The sequence below is a fragment of the Rattus norvegicus genome, chromosome 7, assembly GCF_021556685.1.
Source record: "Rattus norvegicus strain SHRSP/BbbUtx chromosome 7, alternate assembly SHRSP_T2T, whole genome shotgun sequence".
Lineage (NCBI taxonomy): Eukaryota > Metazoa > Chordata > Mammalia > Rodentia > Muridae > Rattus > Rattus norvegicus.
Window position 1 is genome coordinate 13,390,854 of NC_141540.1, and position 21,758 is coordinate 13,412,611.

The window sequence follows — 21,758 nt, forward strand, 5'->3', positions numbered from 1 at the left end:
TACGGACCTCACCCTGTTTGGTTTTGGTTTAGAGAGCTAGGAAGATGGCTCAGTTGGTAAAGCCCTTGCCAGGCAGGCAACGAGGATGTGCTAGCTCTGTAGGTAGAGACAGGAGGGTCCCTGGGGCTCGTTGACCTGTCTGCCAGGGCATATCAACAGTAAGGTCCCAACTCTGAAAATCAAGGTAAAGAGAAAGGAAGGCTGACACCCAGCTGGGCCTCTGTCTGTCCTCTGTGTGCTTCACACACACACTCACACACACGGAAAGCAAGTTGATAAATAATCTTATATTTCCCCAGTGCCCCCAGTCCCACCCATCCGGGAGGGAGCAAGCCAAGTGTGGGCAAAGGGACCCATGTCCCGAGTGGCCTGCCATCCAGGGCAGGTGGCTTGAAAAGGCAGCACATGGTTCAGTACACCACCTCATACACAGTGGCCTTCTTGTCCCCTGAGCCTGTCACAATGTACTTGTTGTTCCTGGAGATGTCGCAGCTCAACACAGAAGAAGACTCTTTGGACTGGGACAAAGGAGAGGTGAGGGGCGGACACATGGTGACCACCAGAAAGTGCACAGACCATAAACATGGGGCTTGGAGGACAACAAGGTGTGGCTGTGGCCAGGGCCTTCTAGCTGGGGACTGAGCTAGCCTGACTGATCTAAGAGAGATGGTACCTAACTCCTTGAGCTGACTTCAGATGGCTTCACAGCAAAGCACCTCCACTTCCTCCTCTCCTCTACCCCCAGCCCTCACCAACCATGCTCCTGCCCCACCCACCCTTCCAAGCGCTGAGATCGAAGATCTGTGTCACCATGTCCCAGAGGGGCAGTGGTATCCCTCATGTGTGAAGGGTTGATATAAAGGCCCCAACTCAGTAATGATCCAGCTCCAGGTTGGAGAGTCTGAGATCTTTGGTTGTTGGGAAGGACTGGCAGGTCCACAGAAGGTTCAAGAGACTTATTAGAAGTAGCCACTTAGGGCTGGAGAGATGACTCAGCGGTTAAGAGCACTGACTGCTCTCGCCAAGGTCCTGAGTTCAATTCCCAGCAACCACATGGTGGCTCACAACCATCTGTAATGGGATCTGATGCCCTCTTCTGGTGTGTACTCACATACATAAATCTTAAAATAAAAAAGAAATTGCCACTTAAGCTGAGAAGAGCACAGCCCAGCATACGAGGCCCTTTTACAGAAAGATTTCACTTCATCTACACCAAAATGAAAACAGTGCAGTGGGAGACAAAGTTGCCCTCACCCCAGCACACAGAGCCATGAACAGAGCATGGCTGTGGCACTTGCTATAACACGGAGGGCTCCTGGCAAGGCAACATCGTGCTCAACAAGGAGCTCAGTGCGGGACTCCTTACAGGACATGTCTAGGACAGGAAAATGCAGACATGGCCTCCACTTCGGGGAGGTGAATACCTGGAAAATGCTGGCCCCATAGGGTGTCCTCCAGGCGTTGAGCAGGTTATCCTTGCCTGTGCTCACAAACCAGCGTCCTGGGGAGGGGAGGGGGCAGGGAGTGACCCCCAAGGTAGGGGTCAGCCCTTCAGTGTCCAAAAGCTTAGAAATTCACTCCAGCCCGAAGCCCACCACTCTGCTCTATCAATCAACATGGAACTGCCAGTCAACATGGAGTCTCTTCCACAGTTTCTCGATGTAGACCTGGGTGTCCCGGAGCTCTATAGACCAGGCTAAACTTGACCTCAGAGATCCAACTGCCTCTACCTCCCAAGGGCCGGAATTAAAGGCATGCAAGTCGCCTCACCTGGTCCATCCCTTTGTGTGTGTGTGAGACATTGGTGGTGGGTGTGTCTGGGCATTTATCTAAACTGGCTTGGACCTCAGTGAGCAGCTGGGTGAACAGGCCTGGCTGATTCGTTGTCTAAGTCGAGCCTTTGGGTGTGCCACCCTCCCTCCATCCCGATACTGTCCCCAGGGCTCTCCCAGGCCTGTACCGCAGGAAGCGAACTTGAGCGACAGCACGCAGCTCTCGTGCAGGCGGAGCTGGTACTTCTCAGGCTTGCGCACATGCAGGACCTCCACGTGGCTGCTTTCCATCCCCACGGCCAGCCAGTCCTGACTGGGACAGTGGCCCAACGAGAAGATCTAGGGCAAGAGAGACAGTGCTGAGACTCTGGACCATTCATGATGCCGGAGACCCAGGGGTGCCCCTTATGGGGACAAGGTGGCCAGGGACAGGTGCACACGTGAGCACTCATGAGAGGATCCCAGGACCTCGGGATTCTGGGCAGAGAGAGCTAGCTGTACAGATGGCGAAGGTCCAGGGCTGACTAGGCTTGGTGGCCTGCTTCTCACTCATGGAGAGTCAGGGGGACTAGGGGTACGAGCTGCAGAGTCTCTCTTAGTCTGAGGTTTTTGTTTTTGTGTTTTTTTTACTTTTTATTTATTTGGGGGGGGGGGTGTTTGAGACTGTCAATATGCAGCTCTGACCACCCTGAGGTCCTGAGTTCAATTCCCAGCAACCACATGGTGGCTCACAACCATCTGTAATAGGAACTGATGCCCTCTTTTGGTGTGTCTGAAGACAGCGACAGTGTACTCATAAAGTAAGTAAATCTTTTTTTAAAAGATGTGTTCCATTTCCAGCTTCTCAGCTTGTTTGAGGCAGAGCCTCTCACTGAACCTGGAGCTCACTTATTTGAATAATCTGGCCCTCAAGCTCTCTGCATGCCCAGGGTTATAGGCAATTTTTATGTCTAACTACGTCTGGCTTTTTATGTAGTCTAGGGATTTGAACTCACACCATCAAGGCAACACTTTACCCACCAAGCCGTCTCCACAGATGCTGTGTCCCACCCGGTTTCAGGTCAGGTAGGAACACCCCGGGGAGGCCGAGGATTGTGGGTGCACCTGGGAACTGAAGTCATGTTGCTGCAGCTGGCGGCCCTCGCGCAGATCCCAGCAGCGCACGGTGTTGTCCAGGCCCCCAGTCCACAGCCGGGTCCCGTAGTCTGATATGTCAATGCAGCTGGCCCCGTCCGTGTGGCCCTGGAACTGTCTGTGGGGAGACAGCAGGCTCCACGTCTGCAGTCACCTATGTGCTCACCACCCCCGGGGCGGCACCACACACCTGACCATGGCCTGGTTCTGCAGGTCCCAGACCACGATGTTACCGTCGCTGCAGCAGGAGAAGCAGACCTTGGCATCCGGGCTGATGGCCAGCGCGTAACAGGCGGGGGCGGACGAGGTCAGCTCTGCTTTGATGCGTGGTGTGGGTGCTGCCAGGTCCCAAATGGACAGGGTACTGGCCTCGCCACCCACGATCAGGCTCTGCCCGTCAGGCAGCAGCTTGCAGGAGCGAATGTAGTTGTCCCGGTTCTTCCGCAGCAAGAAGCAGGGACAGGAGGCATTGGTACTCCCCCAGGTCTCCACAGACCCGTGTGTTACTGCAGGCCCCGCCCTGAGCCCCTACAAACCCCACCCTGCCTGGTAAACTCCGCCCTAACCCTAAAGACCCTGCCCTATCCCAAAGCCCCACCCAGACGCACAGGCACCGCCCTCACCAGGCAATCCAGCTGTGCCACAGGTGTCTTGCTGCCCGGCTGGCCCACGTCCCAAACCTTCACGCAGCCTTTGCCGCCCGTGTACACGTGCTGCGTGGAGCTGCTGATGGTGACGGCACACACCACCTCACCATGGGCCAGTGTGTGCAGCTGCCTCGCGTGGCGAGGGATGCCAGTGCCTACCAGTGCATCCGATGGGAAGGGCACCGGTTGCATCTGTCCATCCGCAGACACGTGGAAGGAGTAAGCCCTGTGGAGGCCGCAGAGACTGGTGGGTGGGTAGCTTACCCCACCCCACTCCAGCACAGGTACTCGGGCTGCCAATGACAGGCACTCAAGGTGTAACACAGGGGAGTTCCCAGGAAGAAGGGCCAGAACTCAGGCCTCCCACCCACCTTGGAGAAGGCAAAACCCATGTGCTACTCACGGCTTAGCCCCCGGGATGCTAGGCAAGGAGATGGACGAGCCTCGGAGATGGGGGTGCGACTCAAATGCCATCTGCCAGATGCCAGAGAGTCCCAGGGCAGGGGAGCCCAGCACCCCCTCACCCAGGTCCCACCCCACACCCCTCTGTCCCTCAGCCCCTCCCCCAGCAAGTGGAAATGCTTGCAAGCTTGCTACTTGGACTTTTAAATAGCCTCCTGATCCAGGCTTTTCTACCCAGCCTTATTCCTTTTCTTGGCCACAAGGCAAGTGCTAACTTATGCGTGGTTTAGGCTGGCCTAGAACTCCTGGTGGTCTTGCATTTGCCTCCTGAGTGCTGCGGTGACAGGCTGGCACCATATGCCTAGTTTATATGGTTCTGGGAATGCACCTAGGGCTTTGTGTGTGCCAGGCGAGCTCCCTACCTCTGAGTTCAGCCTCAGCCCTTCTCTTTACTTATCCTGGTTTCTCTGGGTAAGTTGGTTTCTCCCTCTGCCCTCCCCAGACCTCTGGACTCGGCTGACTGTCCTGCTGCTCCACACCCCAAGGACTCACCAGAGGTGAGCATCCGTACACCACAGAGCTGCTGACCTGGGGGGACAGGTGGAGGCTGACATAGGAGCCAGGCATGGAGAGGTCCCCATTGAGGGTGCTGTGGGAGCCCAGGCTGAAGGACGAGGTGAAAGGGCTGGACAGGGTCAGGGGACTCCTCAGGGCTGAGTGAAAAGGGCCGGGACACACACTCAGAGACACAATCACACCTTCCCTGTCCTTTAGCTGATGAACTACACATCTTACAAAATCCTTCAAAAACCGAGACCCAGTGAGAGGAAAAACCAAGGCTCAGAGAGGTTGGGCGACTAGTCTGAGGTCACACAGCTAAGTGAAGGCACACGGTTGTCTCACAGTCCTTAACCTGGGAAAGTCACATTGACATTCTGGACCTCAGTGTCCTCACCTAAGCAGCAGCAACAAAGAAACCAAGGCCCAGAGCCAGGCAGCACCCGGGTGGGGGTAGAAGTTGTTCCCGGTGGTAAATTCGGGGTCTGCCATCAGTCAGTCAGTCAGTCAGCTTCTCTCACCCTGTATCTTTTTTCCCTTTGGCATAGCCTAGGTGGGGACAGATTGACAAGGTTCCTGCCCCTGGAACAAGGCCAGTAGATTTGGACCCCAAGAGTTTCAAAGGCTGCCAAGGCCAAAAGGCTTGTATAATAATGGACAGATATTACACTCCTCTAAGGAATGTCCTCCCTGTTAGCAGTAGTGACTCCATGATAAGCAGACAGCTGAGTCCAGGAGGGGAAGGTGGCTAATGTCTTAGCAAAGTGGTAAACTCTAGGCCATTCAGGACAGCCCTCAAGGCTATAGAAAAGAACTCTAAAAACCTGAGTTTGAAAATACATAATCTCGGGGCTGGAGAGATGGCTCAGTGGTTAAGAGCACTGACTGCTCTTCCAGAGGTCCTGAGTTCAAGTCCCAGCAACCACATGGTGGCTCACAACCATCTGTAATGAGATCCAATGCCCTCTTCTGGTGCATCTGAAGACAACTACAGTGTACTTATATATAATAAATAAATAAATCTTAAAAAGAAAAAGAAAATACGTAATCTCTTAACTGTGCAAAAATATAAAGATGCAATAAAAATTGTATAAGGAACTTCAGGAATCTTAAAGGAGAGAGGCAACTACACTATGAGCCAGCTTATCAGAAAGATACAAACACAAGCAGGTTCCTGAGTTCAAGGTCAGCCTGGAACATAAACTCCAGTCCCAGATGTAGTAGGAATGGTAATTTCAGGGGGGAGGGTCCCCCAGCTGGCTTAGCATCTATGCTTAACTGAGGCAGGCAGATCTCTGAATCCTTTTTGCAATGTTAAAAAAAAAAAAATGTGTGCTTGCGTCTCCTAAGGATTAAGTACTGGGATCACAGGATTCATAGGATCATCAAAAGGAAGTAGATAACTGGATTGTTGTGTAAAATAAAAGATTGGGCTTAGGATCTGCAGGGGATGAGCTGTCCAGAGAAAGTTTTTACAGTAGCAAGAGAGAACTGCTCAGAGAACTGTCTCAAGTAGAACGTAGAGAGAACTGTCTGGAGATCTTCAGAGGAAGCACATCAGAGAGAAGGCAGTCTGGAACTCTGTCTGCAGAAGAACACAGGCTTGGACCTACGGTTTCAGTCCAAGTCCTTTGTTTTCAACGCTCCCAGATACCCTACCATCAGAGCCCTCTCTAAGCCAAGGTGGCCCTTAGCACTCTTTTCTTCTTTTCAGACATGGTCTCACTATGTAGCCCAGGTTGGCCTCGAACTTACCTGGGATTAAAGGTGTGTGCCACCAGGGCCAACTCTCATCCTTTCTGTTTGGGGGAGTACCCTGGAACAGAGGAATGCCGGGCAGGTGGGGACTCACCAATGCTGTCTGTGGGCGGTGCCGGCTGAGTAGCCAGCTGGCAGAGGTGACTGGCTGAGCTGGGCCCTGGGGTGGACGAGTCCTGGGGTGGAGAGGGACCACATGACCCAGAGGCGGGAGTACCTGTGGAGAGATCGTTCTGTGGAGAAAGAAAGACCACGAGTCACCAGAGCCGGCTGAAGCCTTCAGAGGGACTTGAGGGCACATGCACACTGGCCAGCCAATCTCGAAGACACTGGGTGGGCACACAGAGGAATGCTAGATGAGCCTGGGTTAGAGGTGTAAATGCATCCTCAGGATTGTGGGTGTTAATTGGGTCCACAGTAGAAGGTTTATACAAAGAGGTGGGGGTCCCTGGGGACAGCGATTGTGTTACCCAAAGATCGGAGCAATGTTAGAGGCCATTGGGCTGGCTTAGATGGTTTAGTATATAAAGGTGATTTTGGCCAAGACCTATACTCTGTATTCAATCCCCAAAACCCACATGGTAGAAGGACAGAACAGACTCCCCAGAGTTGACTCTGATCTCCACATGCACACTACAGCACTTGTGTAGACACACACACACACACACACACACACAAAGTTTAAAAATTTTTTTTTATTTGGTTTTTAGAGACAGTGTCTTTCTGTGTAGCTCTGGCTGTCCTAGAACTCACTCTGTAGACCAGGCTGGTCTCAAACTCAGAGATCCTCCTGCATGCTGTGATTAAAGACATATGCCACCACCAGCTGGCTTTAAAAAATGTTTTAATTTCAATATGTGATGGGGCAACCTTTAATCCTACCACTCCATAGCAGAGGTGGGTGGATCTCTGTGAGTTCTGGGCCAACCTAGTCTATATAGTGAGACCCTGTCTCAAAAAGCAATTAACAAAAATCACAGCTCCCAGAGCAATGGGACTATTGGCCCAAGAGGGTCCTCAGCCCCAGGTGAAACATGTCAGCCACCTCTGCACCTCCCTGAGGGGAAACTTGATAAAGAGGGCTGCCAGTCAAACCTGTACTTTTTGGGGGCAGGCTTTGTGAGACAGGGCTCAGGTAGCCAAGGCTAGCCCTGAGCTTACTTTGGATTTGTATCCTTCTGCCTCCAACTCCTCAGTGTTCGCTGACTTGGGCCACCACAGAGAGCTGCCCTGTCTTCTGGCCTGTGTCTGTCTCCTACACAGGGTGACAGGTAAGCCTGGTGGGTTGAGGGAAGTCCTTGGTGGCTTCCCCAGCTGACTAGAGTCTCTGAGTGGGGAGATTAGATAAAAATGGGACCACGCTATGGCTGGCTATTGCTATAGTAACCTGCAGGGATGGGTAGGCTTAGAAGCAAATCTTCTCTGTCCCTGGGTAACTTGGAGGACAGAGGGTCTGGGTCAGATGCAGGGAGGGAGTTAGACTTCTAGGGCCATCTAGTGGAGGCCTCTGCTGGATTCCAGTAGCACTTAACACTAGGACCAAGTTTCAGACCAGCTAGATAGAAGCCAGTGCTGGGGCAGGGAAGTGTCACCATTGCAGAGTGAGTAACCCGGCTCAATCTTGTTTCTTTGCCCAGTTTGGTCAACAAGCTGCTTTTAAAATGTTTGCTGAGGCTCAGCAGAGTCAAGTCTTGTTGGGGGCAAAAAGGAGAGGCCCAAAGAATAAAAACAAACAAACAAACAAACAAAAAACAAACAACAACAACAAAAACCCCCCCACAACTTTTGTATGTAAGGGAGCGTACCACAAAGGTAGAGGCACAAGGCTTAGGCTTCAGTGCCGTCCTAGACTATATAAAGAGTCGGAGGCCAAGAAATATTGTCTCCAAAGCAAAACAAAAACAAAAACCAACAATCAAAACCAAACCAAACAAAAGCAAGCAAGCAAAACAAATGAGAAAACGCAGACTGGCCCGGCCTGGCTGATCTGCTCACTGGGGTATTATCTGATTCCAACTGCCCGGCTTCCTTACCAGGGCTAGGTCTTTGCTTCTGGGGAGTGGTGAGCCCAAGCTGGAAGCCAGGGAGGCTGGACTGTCCGTGAGGTCCCTGCGGGCAGGGATGCAGAGGGGCGCCTTCCCACAGGGGGTGGTCGCAGGGCTGGGGGGCTCTGACGGTTGGTCCTGAATTCAAGAGGTGACATTGGGTGGGGACCAGTGATGCAGGAAAGACTCCCACAGCTGCCATGCCGCTCCCCACCTCATGGAGACTGGGAGCCTGGAGCACCTTGGCCTCTTCCAGCATCCTGTGGGCCTCAGTTTCCCCCCCCCTGTGTTCTAACAGGCATTCCAGAGTCCTCCAGACCTTCCGCCCACATGCCTCCAGTCTGAGTGTGCCACAGACAGCTAGGAATCCCTTCCCTCCATCCCCCTCCCTTGCCCACCCTCCACTGCGAATCTCACCTCATCCACTACCAGGTTATAGTCACTCTTGTCTTCCTCACTGTCCTATGGAAGGGCAGAGAACACACAGCCTCCGTCATGCCCCTGTCTCCACATCCATGCCCAGCTCTCTCTCTGCCTCAAACGCAACACAACTAACGTCTCAGGCAGGTCTGTCTGGGGGGCCTCTGACCCCCCCAACTCCAGCCTCACTGCTCTCAGAGTCTGACCACCAGAGTCTGCCTCTGCTCTGCAGCCTTCTGTAGCTCCCACCGCCCTCTGGAGGAGGAACACCAGGTTCCCGCTTCATCCCCAGATGCTGGACCTGATTCCTGACCCAAACAGCAGGATAGACCACAGGTAGATATGCCACTGGGAGGGGCCGAGGGTGCGACCTGAGTTGAATTCTGCAGAATTGCCACCATCCCATTTCCCTCCAAAGCACAAGTTCCCTTGCGCTGCTGACCATGGTGCCTAGGGCCTCTTGGAAGCTCTAGGTTCCCTAGCCCCTCACTGGGGGACTCTATGCAGGCGCTCTACCTCTGAGCTATACTGGCAGTTCAGCTCGCAGTGGAAATATAATATCACAGCAGCTGCACGGCCCATAGGCTACAAACCCTGGTGGGACAGTGTCTTTTGATTAGCAGGTGCTCCACAAACTCTTGAGACTACAGACATAAGCACCATGGATACAGTTCTAGTGGATGTGACCAGGACCCGAGTCCATCCCTGTCCACCCAGGCCTCTGCTTCTCCCTCCCAAACTCACATAAGGCCCTGACATATTCTTGTCTTCGGCTCTCTGCTGCTTCCCGTTACTGCCTCGGCTGCTAGGATGCTCCTCTTCCGCCAGACTCTCAGGGGGTGAGGGGGATGAACTCTACAAGAAAGGGTGTAAGGTGGGTTCTCAAACCACATTCTTGTCCAGCCAACATTGAGTGGCCTCACTGGGGGATTCTAGGTGTGGGAGTGGGGATAGGGGGATTACACCCCTGACCACACCCACAGCCCCTCACTGGGGATTCTAGGTAGGGCTCTACCTCAGCTTCACTGCTATTTAGCTTACAGAGGCAGAGAGAGTAATGAATAGTCCTATTGTACAGATGGGAAAACTGAGTCCTACGAAAATGCATCACAGAGAGATCTGTAATCCACGGAAAATCCATGGCCAACCCCTTGAGAGTGGGGGATGGGAGCTCTCAGCTAAGCAAAACGTCTGTCTGCATGAGGAGCCAAGCAGGTCTTGCTGGCGTACACCCATTATAGCAGAATTTAAGACACTGAGGCAGAAGAATTGTCCTAAATTCAATGCAGTATGGGCTATAAAACAAGGCCATGCCTCAAATTAAATACACCACAGCTGGCTTGGCGGTTCTAATGTCACAATCCAAGAAGCAGGAGGATCTCTGTGAGTGAGGCCCTGTTCATAAAGTAACAGCTCACATCTCGTTCACCAGGCCCTGTACACTGGATGTGGTGGCACTGGTGTCCTCACAGCGCCCAGGTGGTGAAGGCTGGGGACAGGCAGCACCCCCAGTCCCCTAGCCTACTTAAAGACAAGCAAGTTCTCATGGCTGGCACTCACCCTGCTGGCAGCTCTGTCCACTGCAGACGCAGGAAGCCAGAAGGAAACATGATTAGGGGTTTGTAACCATGCAAGGCTTCGGCGAGTGAAACAGCTCCTTCCTGGTCAGAGCCTGACCTCCCACATCCCAGGGAGATGCCTCTGCAGAGACAGCTAGTGTGTTCCCAAGGACAAACAGCATGAAAATCGAACCCCACAGCTGCAGCCCTACTAGCTGTCCCCCTCCCGCCAGCGCTGAGTTGCTAACTCACCTCTGGACCCCTCGGTGTCCACACCCACACGGTCTTCCTTAACAGCAGCCACCAGCTGGGCCTGCGCAGCCAGCGCCCCAGAGAGGGCCAGCAGCCCAGTGGCCCCGGCACCCACCAGGCCAGCTGGGCGTGGGGTGAGAGGCACAGGGGGTGCATGGGACAGCGGCTGGAGCTGATTCTGCTGCTGAAGGGGGAGAGGATTGCCAGGGGGAGGCGGGTGGCGGGGACAGGGTACACGGAGGGTGAATGCTGTACCCACTGGGTGCCTGGGCTGGGAGCAGGGTGTCTCCAATTATGGGCTGGGGTGACTCACCCCCAAGAGGTTGTTCAGTTCCCCCACGGTCACCTGCTTGGCTCGGTCCACAGCCTGGAGCACCTGCTGCTGATGCTAGTGGGGAAGCGGAAGGCAGGCACTGAGCAGCAGGCCGTGCAGTCTGTCTGTTTGTCTGTCTGTCTATGTGTGCCTCTGCGTGTGGAGACACGGTGGGTGCTACTGCCATCTCCCACCTTATTTTGCGGTGGGTCTCCCGGCCCAGCTGTAATCTGTCCAGTAACCCCAGGATCTCCTGTCCCTGTCTCCCCTGCTGCAGTTACAGAGGAGAAACACCACACCTGGTTGGTTCTTCTGGCTGCTGGAGATTTGAACTCAGGTCCTCATGCTTGTGGGCCACCTTCCCCAGCCCCTCTCTGACTGTTTAACTGACAGTTCAGAGACCTGGCCTCTTCCCCAGGCCCTGGGGCCACAGTTCCAGTGCTTTGTGGGGCTTACTGGACCCTGAAGGCTGCTGGGCAGTGTCCCAGCCTCTAACCACTTGCTAGGAGGTCCATGTGACACCACGGTCTGTCCGCATAGACAGTGTAATGAATAACCACTCACATACAAAATAAAATACCTGCATTCCAAGCACCTACATGCCAAGTGCTCACATACCAAGCACCTACATGCCAAGTGCTCACATACCAAGCACCTACATGCCAAGTGCTCACATACCAAGCACCTACATGCCAAGTGCCCACATACCGAGCACCTACATGCCAAGTACCCACATACTAAGTACCTACATGCCAAGTACCCACATACTAAGCACCCACCTCAGAATGTGCAACCTGGGGCTGGGCATACAGGTCAGGGGAAGACCCACCCAGCGTGTATATCCCCAGCACAACATTAAATATGGATGGAGTCAATAAATTTGAACACACATGTCTGGTGGCTCTACTCAGGTTGGTAGCTGGCCTCACTGTGATATGATCTGTCACCCACTCTCAGGGGAAAGGCAGCAGGTCCCACAGAAGAAAGCTGAGGATTCTGGCCATGTGGGGCACCCAGCATGCCCACCCTGAGGTGGGACCTGCCGTGTCTCTGGAGGAACATCACATAGAAGTGGGAATGGCTAACACCAAGGTCCTGTGGTCAGCAGGAGTGAGGAATTGCTCACACAAAGTTTTCTGATGTTTAGCCTCTGCCTGTGCTGATTCTGTGTTTTCAAAATCACTGTCCTAAAAATGCCTAACAAAACTTGCTAATCAGAGCCATTTCAAGCACACGACCGGCTCAGTGACATGAAACTCATTCACAGGGCTGTGTGGCCTTCCCCACCACCCACCTCTGGAACTTCCCAACCCCCCACTTCCTGGCCCTGGATCTGATAATTTCAGAGTCCTTGGGAAAGGAAACCTGCATATTGTCCCGTGTGTGGCCCAACTCACCAAGCATCACCCTGTAAGATTAGTCCCATAATTGCTCACCTAACTCTCAGGATACCCTAACCAGGACATAAGCACAGAGAGGCATGTATCTTGCCCAAGAGCACAAAGCCAGGCCTTGTACCAGCAGCCCTGGCTGCAGGAGGCTACAAGATGTAAGCCATGGGTACAGGGGCACCCCTAGCTAGCACCATCAAGAGCAGAGAGCCAGGCTTAGAGAAATGGCTGAATCAGTAAAGTACTTGTCATGCAAGCATAGGGACCTGAGTTTGATTCTCCAGAAACCCTGAAGAAAGCCAGGCATGGTAGTGTGTGTCTATAATTCTAGCACCTGTGAGGAAACAGGAAGATCCTGGGACTCACTGACTGGACAGCATTGCCAACTTGGCAAAGTTCCAGGCCAGTCAGAGTCCCTGCCTAGTTAAAGGACGGGATAGCAAGGTGTGTGAGCATGTGAAAGCATTGTGGCCTAGCCAACAACAAGCCACAGAGTGAGAGGAGAGGGCCAGTTCCTGCAAGTTGACCTCTGACCTCCATATGTGTGCTATGGCCCTTGTACCTCCTCCCAAAAAATAAATTATAGGTTGGCTCAGTGGCTAAGAGCTCTGGTTGCTCTCTCAAAGGAACAGGGTTCGATTCCTGGCTCACAAGCCGTCACAACTCCAATTCCAGAGGACACAGTGCACTCTTCCGGCCTCTGCGGGTACTGCACACATGGTGTACAGCTACGCAGACAAAACACCCATACATATAAAATTAAATAAGTGCATAAAAGTGTAATAAAAGCAAATGAAGGTGGATGGCACCTCGGGAGGCACACTGAGGCTGACTTCTGGCCTAGTTATGAGTGCACACATGAACATAGGAAGGGCAGAAAGTCCCCTGGTCCTCACCCCAGCCGGTGTCTCCCCAGGCCTGGGACGCCCTCCCTGCCCCCAAGGCTCTATGCACTTACCTCCTGAGTGAGGAATGGGACCATCTGGGCACAGATTGCACTGAGGCGCTTCACGATCTCAGCCTGAGAGAGAAGTAACAAGCTGCAGCAAGCTGGATGGGCTGGGAGGGGGACAGCCACCTCCATCATCCAGACCCCAGCTGGACTGAGCATCTGTGGAGCTGACTAGCTCGGGGGTCCTTGAGGCTGAGGTCCTGCAAGTCTGTGACACCTCCCCACCACCCTAGGAATCCCTCAGAGATGCAAACAGATGGACAGATACCCAAGGCAGCACTGCGGTCATCCCCTGAGGCCTGAGAAGACCTGTGTGAAAGGGTGTGAGTTCACCTGGCAGGGCCCCACTGGCCACAGGTCTCTGGGGGTGCTCTGTGCCTCTGGTCCCCACCTGTATCCTCCATCGGGTGAGGATGGTTGCTGCATGGGCCAGTAGACCAGCTCTCCTGCTGCCCACGTCAGCACTCAAATCCACGGAAACCTATAGATCTCATCTACAGATCTCTGAACCCTCAGACCCTCCTGGAGCCACTGGCCACTTTGGGAAGTCAGGGTTAATTACAGACCTTTGGGGTCAATCTCCACAGAGAGTACATCTCAGAAACCTAACACCACTCGGAAGACCACGGTATCAACCTTCCAACTCCAAGGGCTATCTCAGAACCTTGAGCCCTCAGAACTGTCAGCTACCTCAGAACTTTCAGGGCTATCTCAGAACCTTGAGCCCTCAGAACCTTCAGGACTACCTCAAATCTCAGACTTTAGCACTCAGAACCTTTGGGACTACCACCTGAAAACCCCAATGATTGTGTTTAGCTCCTTGCCACAGACACCAGCACCCCACCTGGTCGGTTACCTGTTTGTGCATCTCAATGTTGAGTCCGTAGGACATCTCATAGTACTGCAAAGGAGACAGTCTTGGCCAGTGTGGACAGCTGGTGCCACCCTGGGGACACTGATGGGGTGCAGCCTCGGGTGGGGGGAGTGATGAGTATCAGGGCAGGACACAAACACCCTGAGCTCTATGGGGACCCAGACAGGAAACCCACAAGATGGATCACGGTTGGGCTCAGAAAGATGGGACAAGCAGGCAGTCCCCAAAATTGGAGGGGGACACCCTGAGAAATAGTGCCTGATATCCCAGCCTGCCCCTTTGTAGGGAGAACATGGGGTGGGCAGTTTGGGCAGGTACCCCTTACCATCACATAATGCCTTTGCATTTCTGTCTTCTCGCTGGCCAGCTTCTCACACTCTAGCTTAAGGCTGAGCAGGAAGGTTAGACAAAAAAGGGGGTTGCCTTGCCACACCCCACATGGGTCAATTTCCACAGTGACAGGTAGAAGCCGCTGGCTTCCCACTCCTTTGTAAACTGTCCCCAGTCCTGTTGAGCCCAGGTCTACTCCTGGGATCAAAACATTCCTCAGGGAAGGTTCTCCCAGAACCTACTCACTTCATACCCTTCTGGGCACCACCTCCACCAGGAAGCCCTCCAGTAGGCCCGATTAACTCCGCCCCTTGTCCAGGAAACCACGCCCCTCCAAGAGGCCCCCCCCCGCTCAACCCCATGGGGCCTTCCAGTGCCCAGAAGTAGGGCCCCCCTCACCTGTGGTATTGAGCTTGGAGAAACTGAAATTCCTCTTTGATCCGGTCACAGATTTCCAGGACTGAGAACTTGAAAGGCTGGCCAGACTGCAGCGGGGTCTGAGGGGAGAGTGGGGAAGGACACCAGGGTGAGTTCCAGGGCAACAGCAGGCAGGAGTCCCCTCACTTGCCCCCACCTCCTGCAGCTAGAGAAGGGGGTCTCCGTACTCACCGGGTGCCTTCCCTGGGGGTACATCCTGCTGATGGATAGGTGAGAAAAGGGTCCCCCAGCTTCGTGGAGGCTTGAGGATGTGGCAAAGGGGAGCTGGGGTGCAGAGGTGGAGCTGAGGAGAGAATCGGGGAGCCGGGAAGAGCAGGCGGTAGAATTTAGGGTGCTAAGCTAGAGCTGAGGTGCAAGGAGACTGAGGCTGGAAAAGCTAGGAGAGAAGCCGGAGCTGGGGGAGGGATTTTTACGCAAAGAAAGAGCAGCCAGGGAGAGCCTGTAGGGGCAGGGGAACAGGACCCTGTGCTGCGCCCCCACCTCCAGCCAGCGCGTCCCGGGTTGTCCAGCCCAGGGGCAGCTGCAGTCAGCGCCGCAGGTCCGTGGCCGCCGCCCGGGGTCGGCGCTGGTGGCCTCGGTGGCTGCGGAGCCGCCTCCCTCCGCGGGGCTCGGCTGGGAGCCGCGGGCGGGACCCGCCTTAAGGTGGCACCGCCGCCCCCGCCTGCTCTGCTTCTTCGACTCTAAGACCCGCTGGGGAAACTGAGGCTTGAGTTCGATCCTAGTGTTCTCGCCCCACCCCCACTCAAAAAAAAAAAAAAAAAGGAGAGAAGAAATTAGGCAAAAAACCATCTTGTGCGCGCTTCCGGAGCCCTGGGGTCTGCAAGTGGCTTCTCTGGGCCAGCGACACTGTGCCCTACGAAGGATAAACACCCCCCCCCAGCCCCCAAGCGCGAAGAAAGATACGCACCTGTCCCAGGAAGGGCAGACCCAGGCTATGCTTGTCAGCCAATGCTGCCCGACTCTGGAGAGATCCAGGACAGAACCCAGGGCTGCTTGGCCAGGCTCAGAGTCCAGGACAGACTCGCGTGCCACTGCTATCACCAGTCAACTGGGTGGCCTTCTCTACCTGACTGGGCTCCTAAAGGGTCAGACTCCCCAAATTTAGTGCATAGGACCCCAGCTCTGTGTATTTTGAACCTAAACACTAGAAAATCTTCCTTAGGGGTTCTACCACTGACCACGCCCCCCACTCACTGGGAGAGTCTAGGGAAGGGCTCTACCGCTGACCACGCACCCAGTCTTTCCCTGCGGAAGTCTAGGCGGGGCGCCACCCATGACCAGCCCCCCAATCTCTCACTAGGGATTGGGGACTCCACCCTTGACTAAGCCCCCAGCCCCTTTTACTTTTGGAGGCGAGGTCTTGCTAAATTACCCCCGCAAAACCTGAGCTTGGAATCCTCCTATCCTCAGTCCCAGTAGTAGTTGGGACAATAGGCCTCCGTAAGCCATCTGGTCCACCTCCTACCACATCAAGTTTAAGTGTGTCCCCCAGAGTTGAGAAGCCACTTGTCACCAGGGGACCACTCACAGTTGTTTCCAACTCTGGTAAAGTTCTGGCAAGACAAGACAGATCTTTATCCTATTTTACATAAAGAAACCTCAGAAAAGGAAAGTGGTGGCCTGTGCCTTTAATCTCAGCCCTTGAAAAGCAGAGGCAGGCTGATCTCTGTGAGTTTCAGGCCAGCTTGATCTACTGTGGTGGTTTGAATATGCCCGCCCAGGGAGTGGCACCATTTAGAGGTGTGGCCTTGTTTGAGTAGGCGTGGTCTCGTTGGAGGAAGCTATCACTGTGGGGGTGGGCTTTGAAGCTCCGCCCACTGCATTCGAGTCAGTCTTGTCCTAGGCCCTTCAGAAGAAGACCGAACCCTCAGCTCCTCCTGCACTACTCCTGCCTGGAGGCTGCCGTGCACCAGTCTCCATGATAATGAACTGAATCTCTGAACCTGTCAGCCAGCTCCAATTAAATGTTGTCCTTATAATTGCCTTGGTCATGGTGTCTGTTCACAGCAGTAAAACCCTAAGATATCTACAGAGCAAGTTTCAGGACAGCCAGGTTCTACCCAGAGAAACCTTGTCTCAGGAAGGGGAAAAAAAAAGGAAAGAAACCTGAGCTCTGGTCCATAATTAAATCAACAATAAATGTATGCCTGCAGGCTGGAGAGATGGCTCAGAGGTTAAGAACACTGACTGCTCTTCCAGAGATCCTGAGTTCAATTCCCAGAGACCACAGGTGGCTCACAACCATCTGTAATGGGATCTCGATGCCCTCTTCTGCTGTGTCTGAAGACAGCTACAGTGTACTTCTAATAAATAAATAAATCTTTTTTTTTTAAATGGCTGCTGCTACTGTGAACTACTATGCACTGGGAATCAGTGGGCAACAATCATGGGGGAAGACCTCACATCCATATTAAGTTTGGATCTCTGTGGGCAGCTATTCAACTACAGAGGACAGGGGCCTTTATGAGACTCATGGCCAGTGTTCTACAGCAGGAGGATTCAAGCTGAAACCTAGGACTTCCATGATAAAAGGACAGAAAGCTCTCTCTGATCAGACTCTGGGAGATGAGGCACAGACCAGCCAAGATCACAGCTGGCTGGCCAGGAGCTGTATGAACAAAGCAAGGATTTAGATAATCGATGGCAGTAAAAACATGAGCCACTGGTGACATATGTGTGGGAGAGTGCTCAGTAAGGCTGGCATTGTAGACCCCCCCATTGCCTACCCCATTCCCCAGCCTAGATCCCCCAGTGAGTGGTTGGAGCCATGGCCAGGGGTGGAGCCCTCTCAGTATCTGGACCACCATGGTCTGTAGCATCGTAGGCATTGTCCAGCCTTAAGGATACATGTAACATTCTTTCCGGTTCTGACCACTCATATTCTCCCCTGCAAAGGTCGGTCCTGATGCCCTGATGCATCTCTCAGCACCTGCTCCGAGGAGCATGGCATCTTACTAGTCCTAGTTTCCGCTTTGCTGTTTAACTGATCATTTTTTTCCTTGCAGACAGAGGATCACACCAGAAATTCTAGCACACTCCTGTCCCACAAGCTTTTGGTGTCTGAGAACTTCTGATCCCCAGAGGCCCTGGGACCCTCAATCTCCTCTCCCTGCACCATCGCCTTTACCAACCCTCTCCATCTCCCCAAATCAAGCTTGTTCGCTATTGGTAGCGTCTCCCAATCTAACACAGGCTGCTCTCATCTGTGCTTACACTGCCAAGTTTTGCTCAGACCAACCTCGCCCCCATGTCCCACGCAACACCCATCCTGCTAGTGATCCTCAGCCTCGTTGGTTCACTAACTTTGTACAATCTCCCCTGGTTTCCTATTATCAGGGGACACATTCCCTCTTGGCATTATTTGTGCTGGCCACACCCTCTACCCTGCTCCAGGTACCCAATCATGATTGAATGACCTAATTTTTTTTTTTGGTTCTATTTTTCGGAGCTGGGGACCGAACCCAGGGTCTTGTGCTTCCTAGGTGAATGACCTAATTTGAGTTGGGACTCTCTGGAGCTCTCTTCCTGGAATTCCCTCTCCCCAAGGCTACCTCCATCTCATTAAAAAATCAGCCCAAGACCGCCCGCTGCAACCTTTCCACAGAAGGCCAGCTATGAAGGAACCCAAGGCCAAAGGGAGCCCTCCCCGGAGGGGGTCAAGCCTGGTTTTGGGACCCAAGGGGGCTCCTGGAAGAGAGGGTCACTGTCCCTCTGTTGTCCGGCCTGGGAAGCCACAGCCTCTGAGCCTCCATAGAAGCAGAGGAGATGATCTGGGGTTTCCTTTGGGACAGCCTGAACCCCACCCCTGGAGTGTACAGACACCACACCTGAAGTGGTGAAGTGGGGAGTACCCTCAGAATTTCCCACCCTCCTGAGCCACTTTTCCCATTCAGCCTGATCCAGGATCCTCCACTTTGCAAAGTGAGGTTCAGCGCCTCAAAGTGCGCCCCTGCTTCCGTGCACACAGGCTCCGCAGTTCTGCGCTGTGCAAATAAAAAAAAAACAGAAAAAGGAAAAAGCTGCTACTCGGAGCCGGGACTTCTCGGACCACCTTAAATCAGACTAGCCGCCCCGCTGCCCAGGGACCCGACTATCTCCTCCGTGGTTGGTCAGGTATGCCAGCCATTCAGCTCCCGAAGCTCCCACATGGGTCTCTGACGTCACCAGAAGCGCTGGCCAGTGAGCTCTGGGTACCCGGCAGCCAATAGCAGGAGGCAGTGGTCTGGGATAGACCAATAGGAAAGGTCCCAATGGGGCTGGGGCGTGCAACTCCTCCCCCTCCCCGTGAGTGGGGCCCCGCGTGGTGGTCCCTGAGGATCATGATCCTCTTTTAAAAGCAAAAGCCCCTTGAAGCCGACCGTGGTGGCGGGTTCCTGGTATCCCAGCACTTGAGAAGCTGAGGCAGGAGGTTCGTTGTGAAGTCGAAGCTACGTAGACTCCTGTCTCAAAATATTCTATATTAAAAAAATAAAAATAAGTCCCTTGCCAAGGCTCGGCAACCAAAGCTTCCTTCGGCCTGTTTCTGAGATAGGTAAACTGAGGCAAAGAAGGCACCTTGGCCGCTTACGGAATGGCTGCGATTTGATTTTTGTCCCCGCTAACTTCCCAAGCTTATTTCGTTTGACCCATTAAATCACATGAGGAGGTGGAATGGGCTTACAGGGAGTTGGGAGGTTGAAGGTGCCGGACGTGCCTCAGTTTACTAGACTGAACATTGCTATTACGAACAAGCAATCTGGACCGGGAAAAAACTACGTATCCCAGAAGCTCCCGCGCACCACTCTCTGCTCTGGCTGTCAATCAAAGTAACGTGGGTCCGGGCGGCCCGCGCCCCCGCCTGCTGGCTCCCTCCTGTCAGCTCCCGCTCCCTCCCCACCGGCTCCCGGCCTGGCGCGGTATAATTACAGCCCATTGATCCGACCCGAGCCGGGAAAGCGACTCCCTCAGGGAGGCCAAAGCCTTTGGCTTCCGACAGCGCCAGCCTCCCCTTCCCCGCGCCCCCAGCTGAGCCACTGGGCCACCAGCCAGGCAGGTCCCCTCCTGCTGGCCAGGGCTCACGAGTGACCTCTGAGCCCCAGTTCCCTGCCTGGGTTGGCAGGGAAAAAAAAATCACGCACACGAGCGCACACACAATCATTTTCTCTTTAAGAACACGGGGGAGCCACCCCCTCCCCGAAACTTAGTGCCTAGTTTTCCCAGGGAGATGCCCCCTGCTGTGGCTTGGGCTAGGCTAATGAGAGGGCTCAGGAGGGGAGAAGCCCGGGACAGCGGAGCCTGGAATCACAAAGCTGCTTAGAAAATTCCCAAGGCTTCCTAGATGTAGGTGTTTTATACTGGGGTTCTGCAGAGGGAATAGGAGTTGGCTCGTTAGAAATCCCTCTAACTAAACACTGGTCAAACTAAAATGGGGAGTCCTGACCTCTGACCTTGCTTGTGTGCCCCTGATTCAGCGTCTGACTATGACTGGGAGAAGTAGAGGGAGGGTGGGCTGCAGCTTGGCATGTGGGAAGCACCAGGGTTGGCTGAAGATTAGGCTGTAAGTGAGCAGCTAGACAGACAAGGGGCTTGTGAACCCTGAACCCTGCACCAAGGGGCCCCAGTCCAGCTCTCCTCCCGAACCTGGAAGTTCCAAAAAAGACTTACAGTGAGATCAGAAAATGCTTACCCACAAGGCATGGTGGCACATGCCTTTAATCCCAGCGCGCTCGAGGCCAGCCTGGTCTAGAGTTCCAGGACAGCCAGGGCTACACTGAGAAAAACTTGTCTCCAAAAATAAAAGTCACAACAACAACAACAACAACAACAACAACAAATGCAAATGTTTAACCAACATGACTGTTCTACACCGACCATGCTAAAGTGATGTTTTCTGCCACACACATCTCACACCCACAGAGAGGCGGGGACTTTACCTCACTGTCGTCTTAAGTGTGAATCCCATCCTAGCCTTTCCCCAAGCTCAGGAACCTCCTATAGCTACCCATTGCCCTCAAAAACTCCCTAAGCTGCTCAACCGTTGAGCTGGAACTATCCGCACCGGTACCTTAGAGCCTTTGCACCAGGATACAGAAAGCCTGAATTCGGCCTTTGATGGGACTGGGTGTGGTCAGGGGTGGAGACTCAGCCTCATCCCACTGTCTGCACCCACAGGCTGCACTGCCTGCACCGGCCTCCACTCTGCAGCTTTCAGGACTCCTGCAGCTCCAGGCAAGTTTATCTTGGTCACCTGGGGTCCTGGTGACAGGTCTGTGAAACCTTCCCCATGCTTTCTTGCCTCCCTGCCCTAGCACCCGTTTCCTGTGTTCCCTGAGGGTGGAGGGGTGCTGGGAGTCCTTGGTATACATTCATACCCTTGCATACAGTAGGTGCCTAGTAAATACTGAAGTCGGTCCTGTGGAGAGCATGGCCGTGTGTAGGAGTTTGCTCACCAGGACCTGAGGATTTGTAAAATTTGGGGGAGGGGCTTCCTTTTCTGGTTCTGGGGATGAGCTTAGGGCCTGGCCCATGCTAGGCACGAGTCACCCCTACTGTTCTTGCTGAGCCTTGTTTCTCCTTTCTCCTTCGGTTTTACCTGTTTTGCAGGGTGGTCAGAGTGGCCTAGAGAGGGTTAGGGTCCCTGGGGCCCAAGAGCCAACCGAGGTAGCTCCTAGCATAACCCAGGGTTGGGGTCACCAGTACCTGTATCTAAGGCCAAATACAGGTCACCTGCCACCTCTTCCTCTATTCCCAGACATTAGCAGCAGCAGAGAGACCGGAGTGCCAGCCAGCACGCCCTGTGACCCTGGAGGGGGGAGCTGGAAGGAGGATTTGCTTTAGGAGCAGGAGGAAGAGAAGAAGCAGGAGGCAGAAGAGAAATGAAGCTAGAGAAGAGAAGGGAGAGGAGGGGGAGGAAGGGGAGGAGAGCAGGAAGAGA

General features: G+C 53.9%; 1 protein-coding gene across 31 annotated transcripts; it reads right to left on the minus strand.

The window, feature by feature from the left end:
- Positions 1-267: 267 nt before the first annotated feature.
- Positions 268-15,446, minus strand: Tle2 (TLE family member 2, transcriptional corepressor). Of its 31 annotated transcripts, none has more exon segments than NM_001439895.1 (21): positions 268-518; positions 1,425-1,501; positions 1,961-2,111; positions 2,877-3,024; positions 3,097-3,344; positions 3,530-3,779; positions 3,957-4,027; positions 4,544-4,668; positions 6,366-6,504; positions 8,305-8,454; positions 8,734-8,778; positions 9,481-9,591; positions 10,297-10,316; positions 10,548-10,731; positions 10,861-10,935; positions 13,210-13,272; positions 14,060-14,104; positions 14,403-14,466; positions 14,807-14,904; positions 15,017-15,128; positions 15,326-15,421. In NM_001439895.1, coding segments are annotated over 20 exon segments (2,196 nt in total). In that variant the 5' UTR covers positions 15,041-15,128; positions 15,326-15,421; the 3' UTR covers positions 268-410.
- Between the last annotated feature and the right edge of the window lie 6,312 nt (positions 15,447-21,758).

Coding starts and splice junctions, on each gene's coding strand:
- Tle2 (XM_087556236.1), bottom strand. CDS start 15,040: ATGTACCCCCAGGGAAGGCACCCG. Junction 4,669..6,365: donor ACCGCCCACAGACAGCATTG/GTGAGTCCCCAC, acceptor CTTTTCACTCAG/CCCTGAGGAGTCCCCTGACC. Junction 3,345..3,529: donor TGGCACAGCTGGATTGCCTG/GTGAGGGCGGTG, acceptor TTGCTGCGGAAG/AACCGGGACAACTACATTCG.